Raw genomic sequence first — 21028 nt, 5'->3', positions numbered from 1 at the left:
AGAATATTTTATTTGGTTCTAGAGCAATTTGTATTTCTGGAAAATTTTTAACTTTGATGGACTTGTGCGATGATATGACGATAGTCGCATGTGCTATGAGTAGACGTCCCCCAGACGGGGGCCTAGGCAAACTTCAAGGCTCCGTGCATTAGGACCATGACGTGCTAGACACGGGAGGATGGACCACACGATCGCTCTGGCATCGCAGTCAGCGTGGAACGGATTCAGCTTGGCACACGACGACGGACATGGAGGAAAAAAATACCACAACATTCATCTGTGTCGTATGCCCAACTTCCACCCACACAGATTGATGGGTCCTGAACTGTGACTACCCCACCTGCAGCGATGGGAAAAAGCAACAAATGAGGCTCAGGGTGTGGTTATATATCACTTCAGACGATATTTCCACCTATCATCACCCGGAGGATATATTAGATGGGCAATCACCAGCCCAACTGCTGAACTGTTTCCAAGCGTACCGCAGGATGATAGTTTTAACTGGCGTGACCCACATGCATGCAAATTTAAAATAAAAAAAACTATAACTATTAAATCAGATTTCTAAATTAAATTTAGATTGCACCATTGTTTTTCTTATGACAAGATCAAACAAGATCCCAATTACCTATATTTCCACGACATTTTGAAAAAATATTTTTACACTAAATAATTAATTTTAACTATTGGGAATAAATATCTTTTATGAAAAAGTAAAACATATCGAACAAATAATAATATACTATGAACAAAATATTAAACATCGAACTTTATGTGAAGAACAAATACATCTATGTTGGCAAATATATTTTTATAAGTATACATACACGTGATGAACAGCTTAGCTCATAAAAGAAAATAAATTATTTCAGACCCCAACTTATGACCACAACACAAATAAATTAATGTAAATTAAGCATGGCTCACTCTTAATTGTGATAAAATAGTTTCATACTATAGTAAAATGTTTTTTTAGATCATAGTAAAAGGTAAGTAAGTACATATCTACTATAAAGAAACAAACATGGTTGATAAAAATCATAATAATGATAAATTATATACTCAAACAAAGATTATGTACATGAAATTTATAATGAGAAAAGAAAGAAAAAATAGATAAATAAATAGATACAAAGGATTGGGAAAAAATAAGGAAAATAGAAATAGAAGGAAAGAAATAGGAAAGAGAAGAAAAAAGAACAAGAGAAATAAACAAAAGAAGAAAATAAATAGAAAAGAACAAGATTTGTTACATTCTTATCACTAATCACTAATATAGTGTAGATGTTAATTGGGAATATGGAACTTTATTTTGTAGAATTAATAGCTGATCGTCTGAGCTTCTATTCATCATTATAACTCCGTCAGAGATTTTATCAGATGCTTTTTAAAATATTTGTAATAAATTGACTATTGAGAATAAGAAAAGAGAAGCATACGCTTAGCAAAGCACCCTATATTAGGGATACCTGATATAATTTTTTACATACTTTTTGAAAAAAAATTAAATAGATGCTCTTTAACTCATTTATATTATTAAAATTTATGGTAGTCATGCTAGAGCGCGCAAAGCGCGCTTAATGTTCTAGTACTATAGATGGTGTCCCCTTTCGCTTCGTTTACGCGATCGTGTCCCGCGTCACCGCGCGGCGGGGACGTCTCCATCGTGCGGAGACTCAAAAGTTTCATGCGTGGGGCGTCCCAACCTGCTAATGGTTTGGTGGCAAACCAGTTTTTTTGGTTTGGGTTTCAGCTGGTTCAGCATTGGTTTGGTGTAAATAGGCTGGCTCTAGAAAATGGTTTGGTTCAGTTTGGTTTTCCCGTGAGAATGGTTTAATCAGGTTTGGATTGGATTGAAATATTTATAATCGAACCAAGACACTACGATTGTCATTACCAGGAAAATCTCTATCTGTTCAGCTCTCACTGCTGCCCTGACTGGCCGGCTGGCAGGCATATTCACCAAGCATGCAGTTTTCATTAGGAACCGTTTGAGGTTATGGGGTTAATAGACATGTGGTTTGGTTTGGTTTGGTTTGGTTCTTGTAGATGGCAAACTGGTTTGGGGTGGACTAGCAGGATATGTAATCAATGTTATGGGGTGGGGTGGTTTTGGTTCAGGTCCTGAACCACTAGCAGCTTGACGTCCCAGCGTGTGCTTTTTTTTAACGGAAACGGTTGTTGGAGCTCTCTCCATCCCAACCCACAGTCTATCTGTCCCTTTTCACCGCGCTACGCCCGGCGTGCGTGCGAGCGAGCGACTCGTGCAGGCATGCCCTGGTGCCGTAAGCGCTGTTACGCCAGCGGATGACGCGCGGAGAGCCGTGGCGACCGGCGAGGCTGGCATTTCTCCGGCTGGTCAGGAGCTAGTCCTTTTTATAAGATAGAGTAATAAGAAAAATAAAATAAATAAAACGGCGGCGCCCAGCTCTGCCGATGATTCCACGTTGGAAAGGGGCAGTCGAGACGGATTACGAGCGGAGTTTAGAACTACCAATAGGAGGTGAGGCACCTGTAAAACCATGACCGGCAACTCCCTTTCGGCGGCGCCAGCGCTCCCCCTCGCTGTGATCATAACTTTGACAAATTTTCCATTTTGTCATTTGCGGGCTTGCTTTAGGTCTTGTTTAGTTTTTTAGTAGCTGTTACATCGAATGTTCGGATGCCAATTTAATATAAAACTAATTGCATAAGTTAAATTAGGGCTCTAGACGAATCTACTAAATATAATTAGTGCACGATTACTGGATGATTACTGTAGCAATTAGTGGTCGAATTATGGACTAATTAGGCACAATAGATTCGTCTCATGATTAAGTCAAGATTCATGAAATTAATTTTGTAATAAATTTGGATTTAGTACTACTAATTGATGTCTAAACATGATGGGACTTATGACTTAAATTGAAAAAATTAAACCTGAGCTTAAGCATCTACCGGGCCTCTCATGGGTAGTCACGGCATGCAGCCAGTTCTTTTTCTGGTTTGTTGTTTTAGCCGACCAGGCCTGCTCGAACAGTGGAACATCTCCATCAAATTAGCCAGCACGTGGGTTTGTGAGCGGCCCAGCACTCCTGATTTTGAAAGAGAACGATCTGACCATTGCGGGCCGTCCGATCCCATGATTCCCATCTCGAGACCCCTGCCGCTCAAAGACAACAAGGTCAACCCTGGCCGTCCATCTCGCGTTGGCATCTAGGGAGTAGCGACGAGCTCCAGCAGCGCGCGATGACTTGAGGCCGAACTTGCCAAATGCTCCCAGCGCCACGCCCGAAAACCAGGTGCTGGCGGCTGGCCCGGCCGGCGGGCCCACACGCTCGCAGCGCAGCGCAGCGCGCCAGCGCAGGCCAAGGCTCGACCGGCGCCGTGTCCTGTCCCTGGCCGCGCGCGGAGGGCAGAGGGGCACCGTCGGGTGGGGAGCGGACAGACCGGGCCGGTCCTGCGCTGCCTGCACGCGCGGCGCCAGCGGGCCGACCGCGACTTGTGGGGGAGCCAGACAGCGACGGCTGCATGCGCGGCCGGGCGCGCCGCGAGGAGTTTTTGGTGGGACGCGGCCGGCAAGAGCTGCGACGCTGCCCCGGCGCCAGCCGTTCCAGTGCTCCCCAGGCGTGGCGTGCAGTGACCAGCGAACGGGCGAAAAGGCGCGAGGGCGACGCCGCATTTGTCTCGCGCGAATGCGAGGAAGCCATCCCGAGCGACGGAAGGTTGCGGGCTGCTGCGACGTCGCTTGCCAAAGCAGTCGGGTGCTCGGGTGAAGTTTTTCGACACTGGTTTGGCAATGTCTGCAATGTGAGCCAAGTGCAGCAGCTCCAATGCCGATTTTTTACAATAGGCAGAGGTCAAGCATGGTCTGCAAATATAATTTCCTCCATCTCTAGCTAATGGCTACCAGGAACAAGTTGATTGTGTCGCAGTGGTGAAGAAAGGTGTGCGCCGTATACCAGACATGCAAGAATGGAGAAGGCACGGGAGTTCAGCAACTGCTGCATGCCCCTGTGCTTTGGATGTCAGTTGCAAGGCGGAAGCAAGAGCTAACACACATCCAGAAAAATCGTCACAGCTCAGAACGAGACGCTCATTCCAATTCAGAGCAAGTGTGTTTCTCCAAGGAAACGATACAGGGATGAACCAAGGCAAAACTGCGAGATTATTCACAGCCCTCTGCAGAAATAATACAATGTCGTTGTTTCGGAAGCCAAAACTAAACAAAATCGGGAGCAAGAGAATGGTCAATTGCTAGCTACAGCAGGGAGTAACGCACGAAGGGAATCGAATGCCTGGCCTGCCCTTGTATGCCGCGACGCCGATACCTGTAGGCCGGCAGAACTCCTTGACCACCGCCGGGTTGCCATGCCCGGCTACTCCCCTCCGCTATTCCGCGTTGATGGATAGGCGGCGGAGACGACGGGGGTAGCCACGGCTTCCGGTTTGCCTTGCATCGTGCCCGGACCTTGAGAGAGAGGAGAGAGTTGAGCGGTTGAAGAAGGAAGGGGGAGAGAGGGAATGGTCTAATTTGAGTGGCAGTAGGGGAGCAGGCAGCTATGTACTGAGTGATGGCAGGGAGCTATCTCTAAGCCGGCCTGTTCAAGGGCAGGTTTAACCCTCTAAGTACTTGCTTAGTTACTTATCAGTTATCTAAATTAGCAAGTACGTGATGTAAGATGCGATCACTGCTTAACAACTGAAGTCATCTTCCTTCCTTTTTTTTAAAAAAAAAAACTGAAGTCATCTTTATCGTGTTTCACCGGCGAAAGAGCACAAAACTAAGACTTGGTGCTGCTTGCATGAGGAAACCGTCATCACAGGCGAAAGAAGCGTGATCGATGCAGTTAGTCATTTTGGCTCCTGCATATGATATGATATTAAAACGGGTATTGAATTGTATTCCAAAAATGCCCAGAAGGCAAACAGTCTAACCAAATCGAACTCTCAGATTGAACTGCGCAAATCGCATGCAAAGAATGAAAAAAGAAGAGTATTTACAAAAGCTCCTGGGCAAGGCAAAACCTTTTTAAAGTATGTTATGTACAGGCATGGTTCAGAATAGCAAGACATTACAAGAGATGATGGCCACCAGGTAGTACATAATGACGGAGTCCATGGAACAGATGAACGAATTGGCCGCCCAGATGCAGGAGAGCACTTGAGATTTTCATAGGTCTATACCAACAACACAAAAAAAAATACCCATCCAGCATCATATACTTATATTTCCCCCCTATAGTATCATATATGAAGTGAGTTCAATGAACCAACAGCATCTATATCTATCTGCATTTGTTGTATCTATCAAGCTACCATACACATGAAGCAGAAGTAGTAAAAAAATTCACTTCTGGTAGCGACGACTTTGGAAACCGCGAAAGCACTGTTCCCTGTATTAAAAAACAGCACTATGTGGAAAAAGAACTGCAGATGCATAATCATCAGGATTCTGCCACGACGTTTCCATTTTCGGTAGATGGGGCGTTTGAAGTAGCATCATCCATTGTCAAATTGGATATGCCATCAGACAACGAGTTCACCTCTTCAGACTCGGATGGTGCGATTGTTGAAGCACCATCCTCTGAGCCAACATCAGAGGCTGCATCTGAAGCCATGCTAGATGGGTCTGATTGTTCTGGCATTTCAGATAGTGACTGAGGCTGTTTCTGTAGACTCCAATACATAATGCTAGCAGTAAGTGTAAGGATCATCTTCTGATTCACCTGTTCAGCAAGAGCGTATGAATGATAAAGTAGTGGCATGCAAAGTAACAATTTGCAAGTGTCAATCAGCATCATTGTTTGAAGAAGAGAGATAAAATATGCAGATACCGTAACATTTCGGTAAATAGTTCTGTTTACTAGGCATTTATTTTATCTTTGGTGGCAACACTACTGGAAGTTTCATATTTACTAGCAATAGCGATTTACCTCTATAATGTCCTCTGGCAACAGAAACACAGAGCATCCAAGCTTCCTTGCAACACTAATGATGTAGGTAGCATTCAGCTTCTTGTCCTCATCTGACAAATCGAAAAACGAAGTGTAGATTAGTTATGATTCAGTTTTGACGTCAGTCATGAAGAATGCAAAAGATTAGTCAGAAATAAGGTGGTCCAATGGTCAACTGAATGCATATGGGCTGAGAACAGACCCGCTTCCCCCTTTGTAACAACTTTCCAGTTCACAACCCTTGGCTGTACTGCACTAAGAAGCTCAAGGAAGAACAATCCATTTGATAAGCTCTTGTCCTGAAGAGATAAATAGGAAACTAAGCATCCAGGGTTTTCTGACAAGAAAATAGGACTCAATTGATGGACATTTAAGCACCTTGAAACTTTCCATTCGAGAAGTTCTTCCTGATGCTTTCACTTTGCTGTTGGCCCAATTTAGAATATCAGCATCAGTAATTTCTTTTCCTTGGGACCCTTGAGAGTGGAATCTCAGTTTGTTTAACAGCTGAAGGATATTGAACCTCATCAATTGCCACAAAAGTGCTGAAAGACAACACCCAAAACTTAAGTTACATGACGCTACAAGAGTGTGTTCCATTAGTTCCACAAGAAAAATTAGACGCGGAGAAACTCACCAACAATCAATTTCTTGTTTCCCTGAACAATATCATTCCCAGCTAGATTTACTAAAGAAAACTTTAACTGCTTCCCAATTTTTATAACTTGATTGCAATTTTCAAGTTTTCTAAATGGCATTTTGATTGGAGGTTTTGTTGCCAGCTTCCAATTGACAGATCCAGGAGAAACCTTGTCAAGTACTTCAAGAAGTACCCATCTGCATCAGGATGGACATTAATAACCAACTCATTTAGAAGAAAACACAAAATATACCAAATATCTTATTACCCATTGCGAACATCTTCAAATACATTGTTCACATATGATTCAACCCCAAGGCTGTTGATCCACATCCGAAAGGCTCTTTCTTCTCTAGACAATAGAACATCATCACGTGTTGCTGTCTGTGTGAGCGTAACTTGTTTGGTGTCACTGGTTAGACCATTCCTGCGAGGCATAGGACAATAGCATCCATGTGAGGATCAGATGACAATGCCAAATCCTTAGTGGTTATCTGTTAAAATTTTAGTGTAAATGTGGAAGAACGAGGGAAATTAGCTCATGATTTGGTGAGATGAGTCAGATATTGAATGTTTTATGAAACCAAAGTTAGTCATATTTACCTATGTTGGAATATTTGTGCTACAAATGCAAGATTTAAATTGGCGGATCCCTCAGTGATATCCGTTGGGGTCAGGTATCTTTTACAGTCCAACTTCTCAGCTTGTTCGAGTATCAGTTTTGCCCTCTCATCCGGATCTTTGGTATCCAATGTAGTTTCAGGGGAATGCTCTGGGGCAAGAGCTTTCAGAAGGTAAGCATAGGCTTCACCATCCTGTACAGAACAAACTTGTGTGACCATGGTGGTTCAACAAAGTAAGCACACGAGCATGAAAAAAATAAACCAATTTTGATGGATCGAGCACATTCTGACACACTTCTCCTAACTCCTATATTGCCTAAGGCGGTAACCACATCAAGTTAAGGGTAAATAGAATAAAATAACAACTGTTGCATAACCTATTAACCTTAGTTTGCCAACGTAACTCAAATGCGGTGACAATATAATCAAGTGGCATGTATCAACAAATAAACAGTGACTGATATTTTGGCGGTATTTTTGTTAATCATACGCACCTTCACATCTGAAGAGAAATTGTTAACGGTTTTCTTGTATCCAGCTTTTTTCAGATGATGGTTCATCCACCGAAGTAGCATTTTTTCTGGTGACAAGCTCAAAACCTCATCTATATCCTGCACAGTAAGGGTTAAATGAAATTTGTTTCAAGAAAACATCCCGAAATAAAAATAAACGATTAAAACATGCCTGCCTTTATTTACCTTGCTGTCATCAAACAATTCCACCAGCTGCGGTGTCTTCTTGAGGTTCAGATCAGCCAAAAGTTGAATCTGATGATAAGTACAAACAAATCTTCATTCAATGAACCAGACGTCTGACGATAGTCTGTCTGCTGAATTGCCCAAAATGCAAAGCTTGATTCAATGCTTACCTTTATGATTTGTGATATCAATCCAAGAACTAAATGAGGCTGCATGCAAAACAATATAAGTGTAAGCCATGGCGTTTCCAATAGCTTGGATAAAAAACATGAACTGAGAGTAATATTGAGCCCATGCAAGAAGGTGACTAAATGTCTGCAACATCTAGAGAAGCAGATAGGAAAAGAGCACTGCAGCAATCAGTAGAAGAAAAGAAAGTGTAGGGAGCACGTACTAATAGGTGATATAAAGAATAGAGATTGGTACAACGTAGTAAACATTGCAAGGTTGGTAACCAAGTTAACAAGCACGGTACAAAACATTGAGGAATTGGAGGACAGATAGTTCCATGAACATCGTCACCTAACTTTTTAAAGTAAATTAAACTGCAGCATTCAAGGAGGGAACAGATAAACATACCCTTCCCTCCACCAAATCCTGTGTACCAATGTTGACAACAGTGCATCCAATGGCCTTGGCAGAATTGAGGCAGAGTGTATGATTTTCATTTCTCTGCCATGGATTAAGAACTCTTTTCTTATTTATTGCTCTCTCATCGATGGTCCCAGGTACAGCTACATTGATCAATTTGCTGAGAAAATGAGCCATAAATGAATAACCATCAGAAAGGTCTAGCTTTGGATAAATTTTTGTTTAGCAAGTTAAACGAATGCCCTCTGCTACAAGACAGAAACAAGAAAGCCATCTCACCAGAGCAGAACACCGTCCCTGATGAGATCAAACAACTGGTTTCCAGCCGGGTCAATTGGCAAGTACTTCTTCAGAAATGGGTCGTAGCGGAGATAAGTGTTGATGTGCGCCACGTAGGACGATTTCTCTGCCTGATTGATATTGTGCAGCAGGGTAGTGATGCTGGACTTGAGGAACGACGTCTTGCCGCCCCCGCCACCAGCACTACCACCACCACCTTCCTTGGCACTCACCCTTGCCTGCAGATTCAGATACTCCTGCGGAAAGAGAGCCAGATTCCAGAGTCCCATTAGAATAGTCTGAGAATAGCGCACCATTCCTGTCCTGCTGTCCACATTCCAATTCAGTAGCTCAGAGAAACGCCGAGATGCATGTACCCGGAGGAAGGACTCGAACTCAATCTCCTGATCGCTGTCGGGGTAGGACTCCGACAGGAAGGCGGCGATCTCCTCCTCCGATACCACCTCATTGAGCCCCCTCAGCTTCTTCATCAGCCCCGGCAGATTCTTCGTAGTGACATGGCCGGAATCCCTCTTCAGAGACACGAACTGCAACACCGGCAAAACAAAATAACCAACCGGAACGAAACTGACCAACCACGCGCGACACAACTGCGGTTTCCAGCGCAGCAGAGGGGAGGGCGCAGAGAATCCACGGATTCGGACATCACCTTGGCCTTAAGCGATCGGAGCTCGACCTGCGTGAACTGCCCCTGCAGCGAGGGGTCGGACACGACGACCCCGACGAATCCGGCGGACATCTCCCCACCGCCGCGGCCGGATTCCGCCCTCGCCCCGCAGCGGCTGCGAGAGGAATCCAGATCAGAGAGGTTCACGGCCCGGACGGAATGGAAACCCCCCCTGAAAAAAGCAAACGAGGAGACGGCCCGGCCCCGCCGACGGCGCGGCGCGGCGAGGAGATACCTTTCGAATTGGTCACGGCAATCCCTCCCCTGGCGCGCGCGGGTTTCCTTGCGCTCGACGGAAAAGGCGAGCAATGGCGTCCAGGCCTCCAGATTTCGTGGGGGCCGGGGCGCAGAGGGGGAAGTGGTGGAGACGAGGAGGGGAGGTAAGGGCAGGGGTGGGCCCGGTTTTCTTCTGTTTGTTTTTTCCGTTTCCTGTCGCGGAATTAGGTTTCCCCCGGGGTTAAGACATCGGAAAAGGTAAACAAATCCAGGAAACTGCTTCTTTCCTCCCCCTTCCTACTCCTTTCTTTCTTCATTCAGGGCTGAACTTTTATTTCTTCAAGTACTGCAGTTTTTTCTACACCAAGCAGGTTTCATTAACCATCAAACCCGTTGCAAACTCAGGGGCTTGTACAATTCACAAAGCACATACGAATCAGCGGTAAATAATCTGCCACGTTCTGTTTTTTTGCGGGTAAAATAATCTGTCACTTTGTTACAACTATTCGAACTGCAAGCAGAAAAACCGTTCGGAACCGGTGGCGCACGAGTTTTTAAGACAGCAAAAGAAAAAACCAGACGCCAAGAACGCACCGGCCAGCGCCGATCCCAGCAGCAGCACGAGCGGGCGAGATACCAGATCGGTGAACCGGATCCGCTGCAGTTACCTCTCCTGCAGTTGGGTCACTGTCACATGGGCCCCACGCGTGCAGGCCCCACGTGATAGTGACCCAACTGTAGGGGAGGTAACTGCAGCGGAGCCTCGTCCCCAGATCGGACCGACAATTCGGCACGGCCCACCGCGGCCGCGCGTCCCTTGTCCCCTTGCGATTCGTGCTGCCGAAAGCGTCACCGGCCTGACCCTTGGCTTGGCGCGTTCCGACATCGACACTGTTCGGCGTTCGAGTCGGGCCTGCTGCGTACATGCACGCAGCAGCACACATGCCTCCGTGCCTCTCTGCCAGCGCCGCCCCCTGGCCCACGTCGGGGCCCGTCACAGCGACTCGCGTGGCTCCGTTGGTGGTCATGGGCGGACACGTACGGAAAAGCTATTTATTGCGTGCAAAAAATAATGGCGCTATCACAGAAGGGGGGAGAAGCCATGTTCTTCTTCTTCCCCAAGCTCGGCGGCGGTGGGGGGTAGGGGTTGGACGGAGAGCGGTGGTTGGTAGGTGGAGCGGCCGCCGGCGAGTGGTGGAGGGCGGCGGCGGCCTTATGAATCCAGGTTGCTGGGTGGGGTGGCTCCAAGGTCGCCAAACCTAAAGGAGGGCTCGGCGGCGGAGGCGGTTCGGCCGGCGGAGGGCGCGGCGGCGTGGGAGCGCCGCTGGCTGGGCGGGGCCGGACCCCCGGTGGACGGTGCCGGCGGCGGGGGCGAGAAGAGGCGGCGCAACGACGAGCTCGGTTGGCGGCGGCGGCGGTGGAGGATGGCGGCGGAGGCGCCGGGGCGGCGCCGGAGCTCGGGAGGCGGAGGAGCAAGGGCGGGGCGGCGGCCGGCTCTGCCTTCTGCGATGTGCCGCGCCCCCACGCATATGCGGGGAATAGATCCTCCGACACGTATCGTACTCCGTACACGTACAGCTCCTTCGCAGCAGCAGAAATGGAGAATTGGAGATGCACAAATATTCAGAATTGCAGAGAAGAAACTTGTGACTGGCTGCCCGTGACTGCTTTACGATTTCCATCTAGAAAACAATTCAAGAGAAATCATACACACGCATAAAAAGAAAGCAGTAGCATTTCTGTGCTCGCGGTACGAGCTGCATGAGCGATCGATCGATTCACCACTCCTGTGACTGTCACGCATCGAGCATGAAAGCTAAACACCATTGGGGAGATCGCCGCGAAGCGGACGGCGACCGAGCAGTTTTCGCACGGCCCTGGGCCAGCGTCCACGCCGCCGAGCCGACGATCCCCCCGCTCCTCCTGTCAAAATTTGTCGCGCGCTGCCGTTCCGGCGCCCGGCTAAAGCATCCTCCGAAAGCTCCAGGTCGCCAGGCTTGCACGCCACACGCTGGGTCACCGGCCGAACCGCAGCGGTGTGGCTGTGCGCGGGGGCCCAGACCAGCTTCCTTGGCTTCAAGGCTTTTGTATATTCGGTGGACCTCGGGCGGCTGCCGCCGGGTGTTTCCGCGCGCGATCCGACGGCAAGAACAAGGGAAGGAGGAGAGGAATGGCAAGCAAGCAGGTGACAATTGCCGAGTTCGGATGGGAAAGGGGACGGAGTTCTTCCGATTTCGAATAAAGTATGTGTATGGTGATCACATGGCACATGCGACTAAGGATGGATTCGGATCGAATACGGATGAAATCGGATCCAGATGTCACCTTTTACCATATTTTAATCCGGATACGAATACGAATGCGCGTAAATATTCTATGCGTTCAGGAGACTAAATGGAAGGGCCAGAAGGCGAAGGAGGTTGAGGATACTGGCTTCAAGCTTTGGTACACGGGAGCAAATCCGGGTAGAAATAGTGTAGGCATCTTGATTGATAGGAGCCTTAAGGATGGAGTCGTAGAGGTTAGAAGGCAAGGCGACCGGATTATCCTAATCCGGTTGGTAGTTGGAGATTCGGTTTTGAATGTGATCAGTGCCTATGCCCCTCAGGTAGGCCTTAGTGAGAGCATCAAGATACAGTTCTGGGAAGATCTAGATAGCATGGTTAGTACCGTGCCTACCAGCGAGAAACTCTTCATAGGAGGAGATCTCAACGGCCATGTGGGTGCGACTAATGTAGGGTTCGAGCGAGTGCACGGGGGTTTTGGGTATGGTAGCAGGAGTCAAGAGGGGGGGATGTGTTGAACTTCGCGTTAGCCTACGACTTGTTGATAGCGAATACAGTGTTTAAGAAGAGAGAATCCCATCTTGTGACGTTTCGTAGTGGACAACACTCGAGTCAGATCGACTTTATCCTTACTAGGAGGGAGGATAGACGTGATTACTTAGATTGTAAGGTGATACCTGGAGAGTGTGTTGTCCCTCAACACAAGCTTGTGGTGGCGGACTTTCGTCTTCGGGTACGTGTCCACCGGGATAAATGTGCCAAGATTGCGAGAACAAAGTGGTGGAAGCTTAGAGGGGAAGCGGCACAACCGTTTAAGTAAAGGATGCTAGGTGAGGGGCCTTGGGAAGAAGGAGAAGACGCAGATGACATGTGGCTAAAGATGGCAACATGTGTTCGGAAGGTGGCTTCAGAGGTGTTTGGCGTGAGTAGGGGAGGCAAACAGGAGGGGAAAGACACCTGGTGGTGGAACGACGAGGTGCAAAGGGCTATTAAGGAGAAGAAGGAGTGTTTCAAGCGCCTCTACCTTGACAAGAGTGCAGCCAACATCGAGGGCTATAAATTAGCGAAGAGGGTTGCAAAGCGAGCTGTGAGTGTAGCAAAGGGTAAGGCGTATGATGACCTGTATCAGCGGCTAGGCACGAAAGAAGGGGAGAAGGACATTTATTGGATGGCTAGGATCCGCGAGCGGAAGACAAGGGACATCAACAAAATCAAATGCATTAAGGATGGGACAGATCGACTGCTAGTGAAGGATGATGAGATCATGAATATATGGAGAGAGTACTTCGACAAGTTATTTAATGGGGAGAGTGAGAGCCCTACCCTTGACTTAGATGACTCTTTTGACGATACAAACAGATGTTTTGTGAGGAGAATTCAGGAGGTAGAGATCGGGGAGGCTTTGAAGAGAATGAAGAGAGGTAAAGCGATGGGCCCTGATGGTATTCCCATTGAGGTGTGGAGATGCCTAGGAGATAGAGCAATAGTATGGTTAACTAAGCTTTTTAATCTCATTTTTCGGTCAAACAAGATGCCGGAAGAATGGAGGAGAAGTATATTAGTACCTATCTTCAAAAACAAGGGCGATGTTCAAAGTTGTACTAACTACCGTGGGATTAAGCTGATGAGCCATACGATGAAGCTTTGGGAGAGGGTTTTCGAGCATCGCCTAAGAAGAGTGACAAATGTGACCCAAAACCAATTTGGGTTCATGCCTGGGAGGTCAACCATGAAGGCGATTTTCTTAATACGACAATTGATGGAGAGATATAGGGAGCAGAAGAAGGACTTGCACATGGTCTTCATTGACCTTGAGAAGGCATATGACAAAGTACCGAGAAATGTCATGTGGTGGGCTTTGGAGAAACACAAAGTCCCAACTAAGTACATTACCCTCATTAAGGATATGTATAAGGATGCGACGACGTTTGTCCGGACATGTGATGGCAACACCACTGACTTTTCTATTAACATAGGCCTACACCAGGGGTCAGCATTGAGCCCTTATTTATTTGTTTTAGTGATGGATGAGGTCACAAGGGATATACAAGGTGAGATCCCTTGGTGTATGCTCTTTGCTGATGATGTGATGCTAGTTGACGAGAGTAGGGCAGGGGTTAATAGGAAGTTAGAGCTGTGGAGACGCACGTTAGAGTCGAAAGAGTTCAGACTTAGTAGGACCAAGACCGAGTAAATGATGTGCGATTTCAGCGCGACTAGGCATGAGGGGGGAGACGTTAGTCTATATGGGCAAGTGGTGGTCCAGAATGATACTTTTCTGTATTTAGGATCGGTGCTACAAAAGAATGACGACATTGATGAAGATGTTAGACATAGAATTTCAGCTGGCTGGTTGAAATGGCGGCAAGCTTCTGGTATCCTTTGTGACAAGTGGGTGCCACAAAAGCTAAAAGACAAATTCTATAGGACAGCAATTCGTCCGGCGATGTTATACGGTGTTGAATGTTGGCCTACAAAAAGGCGACATGTGCAGCAACTGAGTGTAGCAGAGATGCGGATGTTGCGGTGGTTTTGCGGGCACACAAGGAGGGATAGAGTCCGGAACGAAGTTATTCGGGATAGGGTCGGGGTGGCACCAATTGAGGAGAAACTTACTCAGCATCGGCTGAGATGGTTTGGACATGTCCAACGAAGACCTCCTGAGGCGCCGGTGCGTATTGGAGTTCTTGAGCGGGTCGATAATGTAAAGAGGGGTAGAGGTAGACCTAAACTGACGTGGGATGAGTTGGTTAAGAGAGACCTTAAGGATTGGAATATCTCTAAAGAGATAGTTTTGGATAGGAGCGCTTGGAGACTAGCTATCAATGTGCCTGAACCTTGAACTTTTTTCTTTCGGGTTTCATCTCTAGCCTACCCCAACTTGCTTGGGAAAAAAGGCTATGTTGTTGTTGTTGTTGTTGATACGAATACGAATGCGGATCTCATCGGATACGAATACAAAACGGATAGTTCGAATCCGGATACGAATCCGGATACCTTCTCGATTTGAAACATAAAGCTATCATAAGTATGTTTATTTTGTCAATAATTTTATAGCAGATCAAAATCATTATACAAGTAGGGAGTAAAGGATTAGGAGATAGCTAATAAAAAAAGAATATAATTATCTATGCATAGCTTTTATATTAAATATATAATACTAATTATAAATGTAAAATAAATAAATACTTGAATACTTAATAATTAAAATATATAAAAAAGATTTTATCATTAAATAAATAATTAATTTGACTTGTATTAAAAAATTTTAATCATGAAATAAATATATTAAATAGTTAAAGTTAATTTTTATATCATTATTAATTTTAATAAATATATTATTAGTTATCTAGCTTTCTAAATAATTTAAATAGTGTACATCATTAAGTAATAGATATAAAGATAAGTTTAAGATTATCTCACTAGTTATTTTTTCTTTGCGGATACGGACGAATACGGATGTGATCGGATATTCTTCGAATACGAATATGGAATCGGATAGAGAAAAGTTCTTAAAATCGAATTCGGATGCATCCATATGACATCCATATTAAATTCGAATACGGATACGAATATCCATATTTACGTTTTAAGTGGATACGAATACGAATAATTCGGATGTTAAGACTTCCGCATCCATCCTTACATGCGACCGACGAGGTGGATCGCTGCGGGCGTGAACGTGCCCACACGCCTTTTGTGGCGTGACGGGTTTTACTGCGCTCACGTGAAGCGGCGTCCTTTTCTTTTAGCTCGAGGTGGCTGTGGCGCGAATGAACGGAGGTCAGCAGTATCACAGAGACACAGACGGGTTCACAGTGACCGTCCCTATCGGTGGTGGACTGGATGATGGACCGTTGCCCCACCCCACCCGAATTCCGGGCTGTGATGGGCCAACCACACTAGACCGGTTTGGTCGGCTTGGGCCCCCGTGTGTGATCAGAGACCATTCCCTTTTTCGTCATCCTGCCTGACCCCGTGCTTGGAGCGCTTTTTTCATTTTTATATTAAAAAAATTCAAAAATATATGTTGAATAGGGAAATTTTAAAAAATGGGTGCCCTGTCGCCCCCGTAATGGCGACAGTTACCCTGCCGCCCATCCAGTGGGCGACAGGACCTAAATATAAAAAAAAAATATATTTAGGTCCTGGCGCCCAGAGGCGCATTAAACAGTGAACTTGTAAAAATGATATAAAATCGTAGAAAAATAAAAAAAAAATACAAACTCAACTGTTCTTGATTCTATGAAACAAGATCTACAACTTTTGTTACATAAAATTTTTCATTTGATCAATGTATATTTTTCTATTTTAAATACCAGTTTAATGCACTTTTATTTAAATCTCAAGATTCATTCTTTGGATGCATGTTATCTTTGGCCAGAGTGTTTTATATGGTGAGCATAGGCTTGTACAAAATTGGTAGGCCCATAAAACATTTCTAGGATAAGTTTTTAAATTAGATCTTGCAATATGTCTAGTTTAAATAGGTTATTTATCCATACTGCTATACTGAGTATTAGAATCCATAACTTTTAAAGTACAATTATTTTATTACCTAAGAGCTATAAAAAAAGTTTGGTAAATTTTAGATAAGTACAACTAGACCAAATGAATTATTTCAGATTTTTCTAGGTACAAGAACTATTTTTCTTGATTTAGATACATTGATCAAATGAAAAACTTTATGTAACAAAAGTTGTAGATCTTGTTTCATAGAATCCAGAACAGTTGAGTTTGTATTTTTCCGATTTTTCTACGATTTTATATCGATTTTACAAGTTAACTGTTTAATGCGCCCTGGGCGCCAGGACTTAAATGTAAATTTTTTTACATTTAGATCCTGTCGCCCACTGGATGGGCGACAGACACCCTGTCAGACAGGTACCCATTTTTGAAAATTTCTCTATTCGACGTATATTTTTGATTTTTTTTTAAAATATAAAAATGAAAAAGGCGCGTGCTTGGACCTATCCAGTTTGTAGTCGGCCCTCTGGGCCCTGCCATGGGGCCGATTTGTGCCTCTAGGATCCGCCAAGAGACCGTACCGCTTGTCGCGGCCATGCCGAGCTCAGCCAGGCAGGCGCGTGTCCGTGTCGCTGGAAACGCGGTGCGCGGCGCGGACCTGGACACGAGGTGTGCCTTCCGTGATCCCGTCCTGGTCTGTGGTCTCTCTGGTCCTAGCGTCATAAACTGACGGCTTCATCGAACCCTCCCAGGCTAGCGACCGATTTCAGGTTTAATGGCCTGAAGAATGATCCTTCGCGGTGCGGAGACGAGGCTGAGCTTTCTTGGCATGCATGGCTTGATGGAAGCAGATAGAACGGCTGAAACAAGTGCGCTCAAGAGCGGCACGTGTTCAACTGCTAAACTGTACCGCCATAGCCAGCCGAACAAAGTGACCTCCAGAATAACGCTGCCGAAAGGGTAATCTCCACGAGCTACACTTACAAAACAGAACCATGTCAAGAGTGCATTACGTAGATCGCAGCTCCATTTCATTGCTCCGAACTCAACAGGCAGTTTGGAAACGAGACGCTGACACAAGTTCAACACAACAGCCAACTGACGAAACAGAAGGAAACGATATTCACACACGCGCAGTCACATGAGGAATAAAAAAAACCTAGGGACGACGGCACGAACCCACCAGAAGAGCCAGAAAGAAAAAAGGAACACACAAACGAAACGAGTGAGATCTGCTCAGGTTCAGCGACAGCAAAACAGCGGCTCCAGCAGGTAGGCCGATCTCGTCGCCGCCGGTGAAGGCTGGTCAGCTCAGCTCGTCGACGGCCACTCCCTGCGGATGTCGAAGGTGTAGTTGATCTCCAGGTAACACTTCCGGTCGTCGTCGAGGAACTGCCGAAACCAGAGATGTCAGATAAACAAACCTTCTGAAACTCTGAAGACTGAATTTACCGCCTGCAATTTATTACCACCCCCCTGAATTAACTGAATGACCTCGTTCTCGACATTGCAATTTACCTTGGTCCTGGCAGAGTAGGAGCCCCGGGCGAACATTCCCGACGGGGTGGTGTCCTCCGGCGTCACGTAGGTGTAGGGCTCCAGCTGGGGGCTGAACGTGCCGAGCATCTCCTTGGCCCTGTCAACTGCGCCGCCGCGTGACAACCAGCAGAGAGCAGGCCGTGAGCTGTGTGATCATTGAGCAGGCGACGACCGGAACGTGGTCGTGCGCACAGAAAATGGGAGCATGGGGAGTGCTCGGCGGTCGAGATCACGACGGTTTGGTTTTAGATTTTCAGTGTCGCCTCTCACCTTTGATGCCGGTCTTCCAGACGGTGTTGGTGTAGCGGAGGCCGGAGACGATGTTGTTGCTGACGGAGAAGGTGAACTTGAGCCGGTAGGGAGAGCCTTCCTTGAGGGTGAACCACACGCCCTTGGCGTTGGGCTCCACCGGCAGCGGGAGGAAGATGTCGGGGCGGCCGGGGGACAGGATCGACAGGCTCATTATCTTCACGTCCGGCTCCAGCGTCTCTGCAAGCATACAGGAGGATGTTCAAAATTCAGATCTGCTGTTTTCATCAAATTTCAGATGCTATCAATTTTCTCTTCGCTTGAAATCGATATACTTGCATCTGCGGCTCAAATGGCCGAAAAAGTTCTGACCGTGCTACTTGAATTTAGAACATGGATTGCTCTGAATTCTGTATTCTGACCGAGAGCATGTTGAATGGCTGGTTCTTCTGAATATGCAATGAATGAAAATGTGCCCAACACTCGTACTGAAACCAGGAAGGAGCTTAACACTAAACAAAAATACGAAATGCATAAAAAATACGTGTAACATTAGTCTAACAATTGTAAACCAAAAGCAAGGGCTCCTGAACAAGGTCCTCCTCCATTTTTTTTTAAAAAAAGAACAAGGCCCTCCAAAAATATGTTCATCATAAAAGCACCAAATTTTTTGAATGTGCTACTTGATCAGATCGCGATAATATTAGTTTTCTCTTTGCTTTGAGGTTGAGATACTTGCATCTCCCACTTAAATGGCCAAAAAGTTTCGAATGTGCTACTTGGATTTAGGATATGGACTGTTCAGAATTCTGTACTCTAATGCAGGCCAAGCTGATTCTGAACATGAATGCACGAAAATGTGTCTAGCAACCCTGAAGCCAGGAAGGTGCTTCGCGTGTTAAACAAAATACGCAATGCATGAAAATGCGCATGGCATTCGTCTAAAAAGTCTAAACCAAAAGCAAGGGCTCCTTGAACTATGCCCTGCACAATGCACTAATCTTAAAAGCAGCAAAAGTGCCGTTCAGCTATATCAGCCCAACGACAACAACCAGCATGCCACTTTTCAGGATTGGAAGGTGCTGATCTTAATCAGGCGTTCAAGAAAAACTGGTGCCCCGTCAGCCCCCTTCCTCCGAAACGGTCGGCATGAAAAGACAAGCAAGCGGGCGACCGGCCGACCGGCCTATCCAACTGAGCCCACCACTGGCCACCGCCTCTCTCTCCTTTTACCTAGGGGCAGTAAATAGAGATCGGGCTTTAATTTTATATAATTTTAATTAAAAATATAAAAGGGTTAAGTTTGACTGTGAAGAGACCATGATCCGTTACCACCCCTGCCTTTACCCCAGCGCGTCTTCATTTTGTACTGCAGAACGCAACACAGGAGCCCCAGGTACGGTACGGGGAGTGGCCGGCGGTGCATTAGCGAGGACACGGGCTAAGCAAGGGAAACAAACGAACGAAGGGCTCACGGTCACGGGACCATCTCGCGCGAGCATGGCGGTGCTCTCACATGCGGAGCCGCGGCATGTGCCGGTGCGCCCCCACCATGCATTAAACTAGGAGGCAAAGGACGGGCGCGCGAGCCAATCGAACGCACGCAGCCAGCAAATTGGCAGGAAATTTAGTAGCTCGTTTAAATGTTCGCTGCGAGTTTACCTCCGACGGAGTTCAAATCCAGGCTGCCGAGGAGCTGCTCCTTCCACCGCCGCAGGCTCTCGTCGTCCTGCAAATAAACACGGCCAAGAAATGAATGAAGAGACGCACTGAAAACTAGCTAGCCGTAACCGAAAGAACGGCAAGATCACCGGCATGAAGATCGACGGGAACGTTATCTATCCCGGCGGCAATGGCGGCGAGCAGCGGGGGGATGTAGAGTGATTAAGTACCTTGTCCTTCTCGAGCTGGTCCTTGATGCTGACGCGGGGGCCGAGGTCGATGACCTTGGGGGCCTCCTCCTCGTCCTCCTCGTCCTCGTGGCAATGCGGCTGCGGCGGCGCCGCCTCGCCGCTCGCCGCGTCGCCGCCGTGCTCCGCCGCCGCGTTCTTGGCCTTGGTCTCCTCCGGCTCCGGCGCCGCGGGGACGTCGACCTTGGAGCAGGAGATGGCCGCCTCCACCGCCGACGACATCGTCACGACGTCACGATCCCGCACGCAATGCCGCCAGCCAAGAGAAGCGTAGTGGGCGGGCGAAGGAGCACGCAGGACAAGAGGAAGGAAGCGTGGCAGAGCCGGAGAGACGAGGAGGAAGAAGGAGGCGGGGCACGGGAGGCGAGCACAGATACCAAGAGCGCACCAAAAGGCGAGCGCACGGGGAGGGAGGAGATGGAGGAGGCGGACACGTCGAGGCGGATTCGGACAGGGGGAAAGGACCGCGGCGCAAGGCTCCAAAAAGAGGGCGCGGCCGGGCGGGCGGCGAGGGGAGATGGTTGGATCCGACGATCGGTGGCGGGCGGCAGAGGATAAGGGGCTTTAATTCTCGAGCTCTCCACCCCGCGGGAGAGGGGACGGAGTGGAGACGTCGTGACGGGCACGACGACCTGCGCGCCGTGATGCAATGCGATTGCGATGCGATGCAACCCCTCTACAGGTTGTACAGCCGAGGTGGCGTTGGTTAGGAGTTTTAATTCTCCTGTCGATGCGATGCGATCAGATCATTGGTGGCTTTGAAGTTTCTGTAACAGTGTGTGGTAACAGCGGCTCAGTAAATCGTAGGTTTGACAGTGCGGTGACGGTAGGAAGTAGGATAATCTGCCTAAAGTTTTATTTTCCTGCCGGGACATTCATCGGCAGGTAAAGATCTGGCCGGGTGCCC

At 47.2% G+C, this 21028-nt stretch overlaps 2 protein-coding genes across 2 annotated transcripts; both read right to left on the bottom strand.

Moving 5' to 3' along the window:
* Positions 1 to 4934: 4934 nt before the first annotated feature.
* On the bottom strand, positions 4935 to 9843 carry LOC120639953 (fimbrin-4-like). Its single transcript, XM_039915867.1, has 15 exons — positions 9691 to 9843; positions 9438 to 9570; positions 9145 to 9315; positions 8768 to 9024; positions 8477 to 8648; positions 8068 to 8106; positions 7898 to 7966; positions 7694 to 7810; positions 7180 to 7391; positions 6845 to 7003; positions 6574 to 6773; positions 6315 to 6481; positions 6139 to 6235; positions 5916 to 6007; positions 4935 to 5708 (listed from the first exon to the last, which is right to left on the bottom strand). The coding sequence occupies exons 2-15, from the start codon at positions 9525 to 9527 to the stop codon at positions 5427 to 5429; spliced, it is 2124 nt and encodes a 707-aa protein (XP_039771801.1). The 5' UTR covers positions 9528 to 9570; positions 9691 to 9843; the 3' UTR covers positions 4935 to 5426.
* A 7580-nt stretch (positions 9844 to 17423) lies between these two features.
* LOC120639943 (rho GDP-dissociation inhibitor 1-like) lies at positions 17424 to 20823 on the bottom strand. The gene is made up of 5 exons (XM_039915860.1): positions 20104 to 20823; positions 19874 to 19940; positions 18233 to 18451; positions 17942 to 18066; positions 17424 to 17815 (listed from the first exon to the last, which is right to left on the bottom strand). Exons 1-5 carry the CDS (start codon positions 20341 to 20343, stop codon positions 17735 to 17737), a joined length of 732 nt encoding a protein of 243 aa, XP_039771794.1. The 5' UTR covers positions 20344 to 20823; the 3' UTR covers positions 17424 to 17734.
* Between the last annotated feature and the right edge of the window lie 205 nt (positions 20824 to 21028).

The sequence above is a fragment of the Panicum virgatum genome, chromosome 1K, assembly GCF_016808335.1.
Source record: "Panicum virgatum strain AP13 chromosome 1K, P.virgatum_v5, whole genome shotgun sequence".
Lineage (NCBI taxonomy): Eukaryota > Viridiplantae > Streptophyta > Magnoliopsida > Poales > Poaceae > Panicum > Panicum virgatum.
The sequence above is the reverse complement of the archived record's forward strand: the minus strand, read 5'-3'. Positions and strand labels throughout refer to the sequence as shown.

What these genes read in the sequence shown, in the direction of transcription:
- LOC120639953 (XM_039915867.1), bottom strand. Translation starts at nt 9,527, where the DNA reads ATGTCCGCCGGATTCGTCGGGGTCGTCGTGTCCGACCCCTCGCTGCAG. An exon ending in AGGATTTGGTGGAGGGAAGG is followed by an intron (nt 8,107 to 8,476) that starts GTATGTTTATCT and finishes TTTTGCATGCAG; the next exon opens with CCTCATTTAGTTCTTGGATT. An exon ending in TGCCAGAGGACATTATAGAG is followed by an intron (nt 5,709 to 5,915) that starts GTAAATCGCTAT and finishes CTTGCTGAACAG; the next exon opens with GTGAATCAGAAGATGATCCT.
- LOC120639943 (XM_039915860.1), bottom strand. Translation starts at nt 20,343, where the DNA reads ATGTCGTCGGCGGTGGAGGCGGCCATCTCCTGCTCCAAGGTCGACGTC. An exon ending in ACCAGCTCGAGAAGGACAAG is followed by an intron (nt 19,941 to 20,103) that starts GTACTTAATCAC and finishes GTTTATTTGCAG; the next exon opens with GACGACGAGAGCCTGCGGCG. An exon ending in GGATTTGAACTCCGTCGGAG is followed by an intron (nt 18,452 to 19,873) that starts GTAAACTCGCAG and finishes GTATGCTTGCAG; the next exon opens with AGACGCTGGAGCCGGACGTG.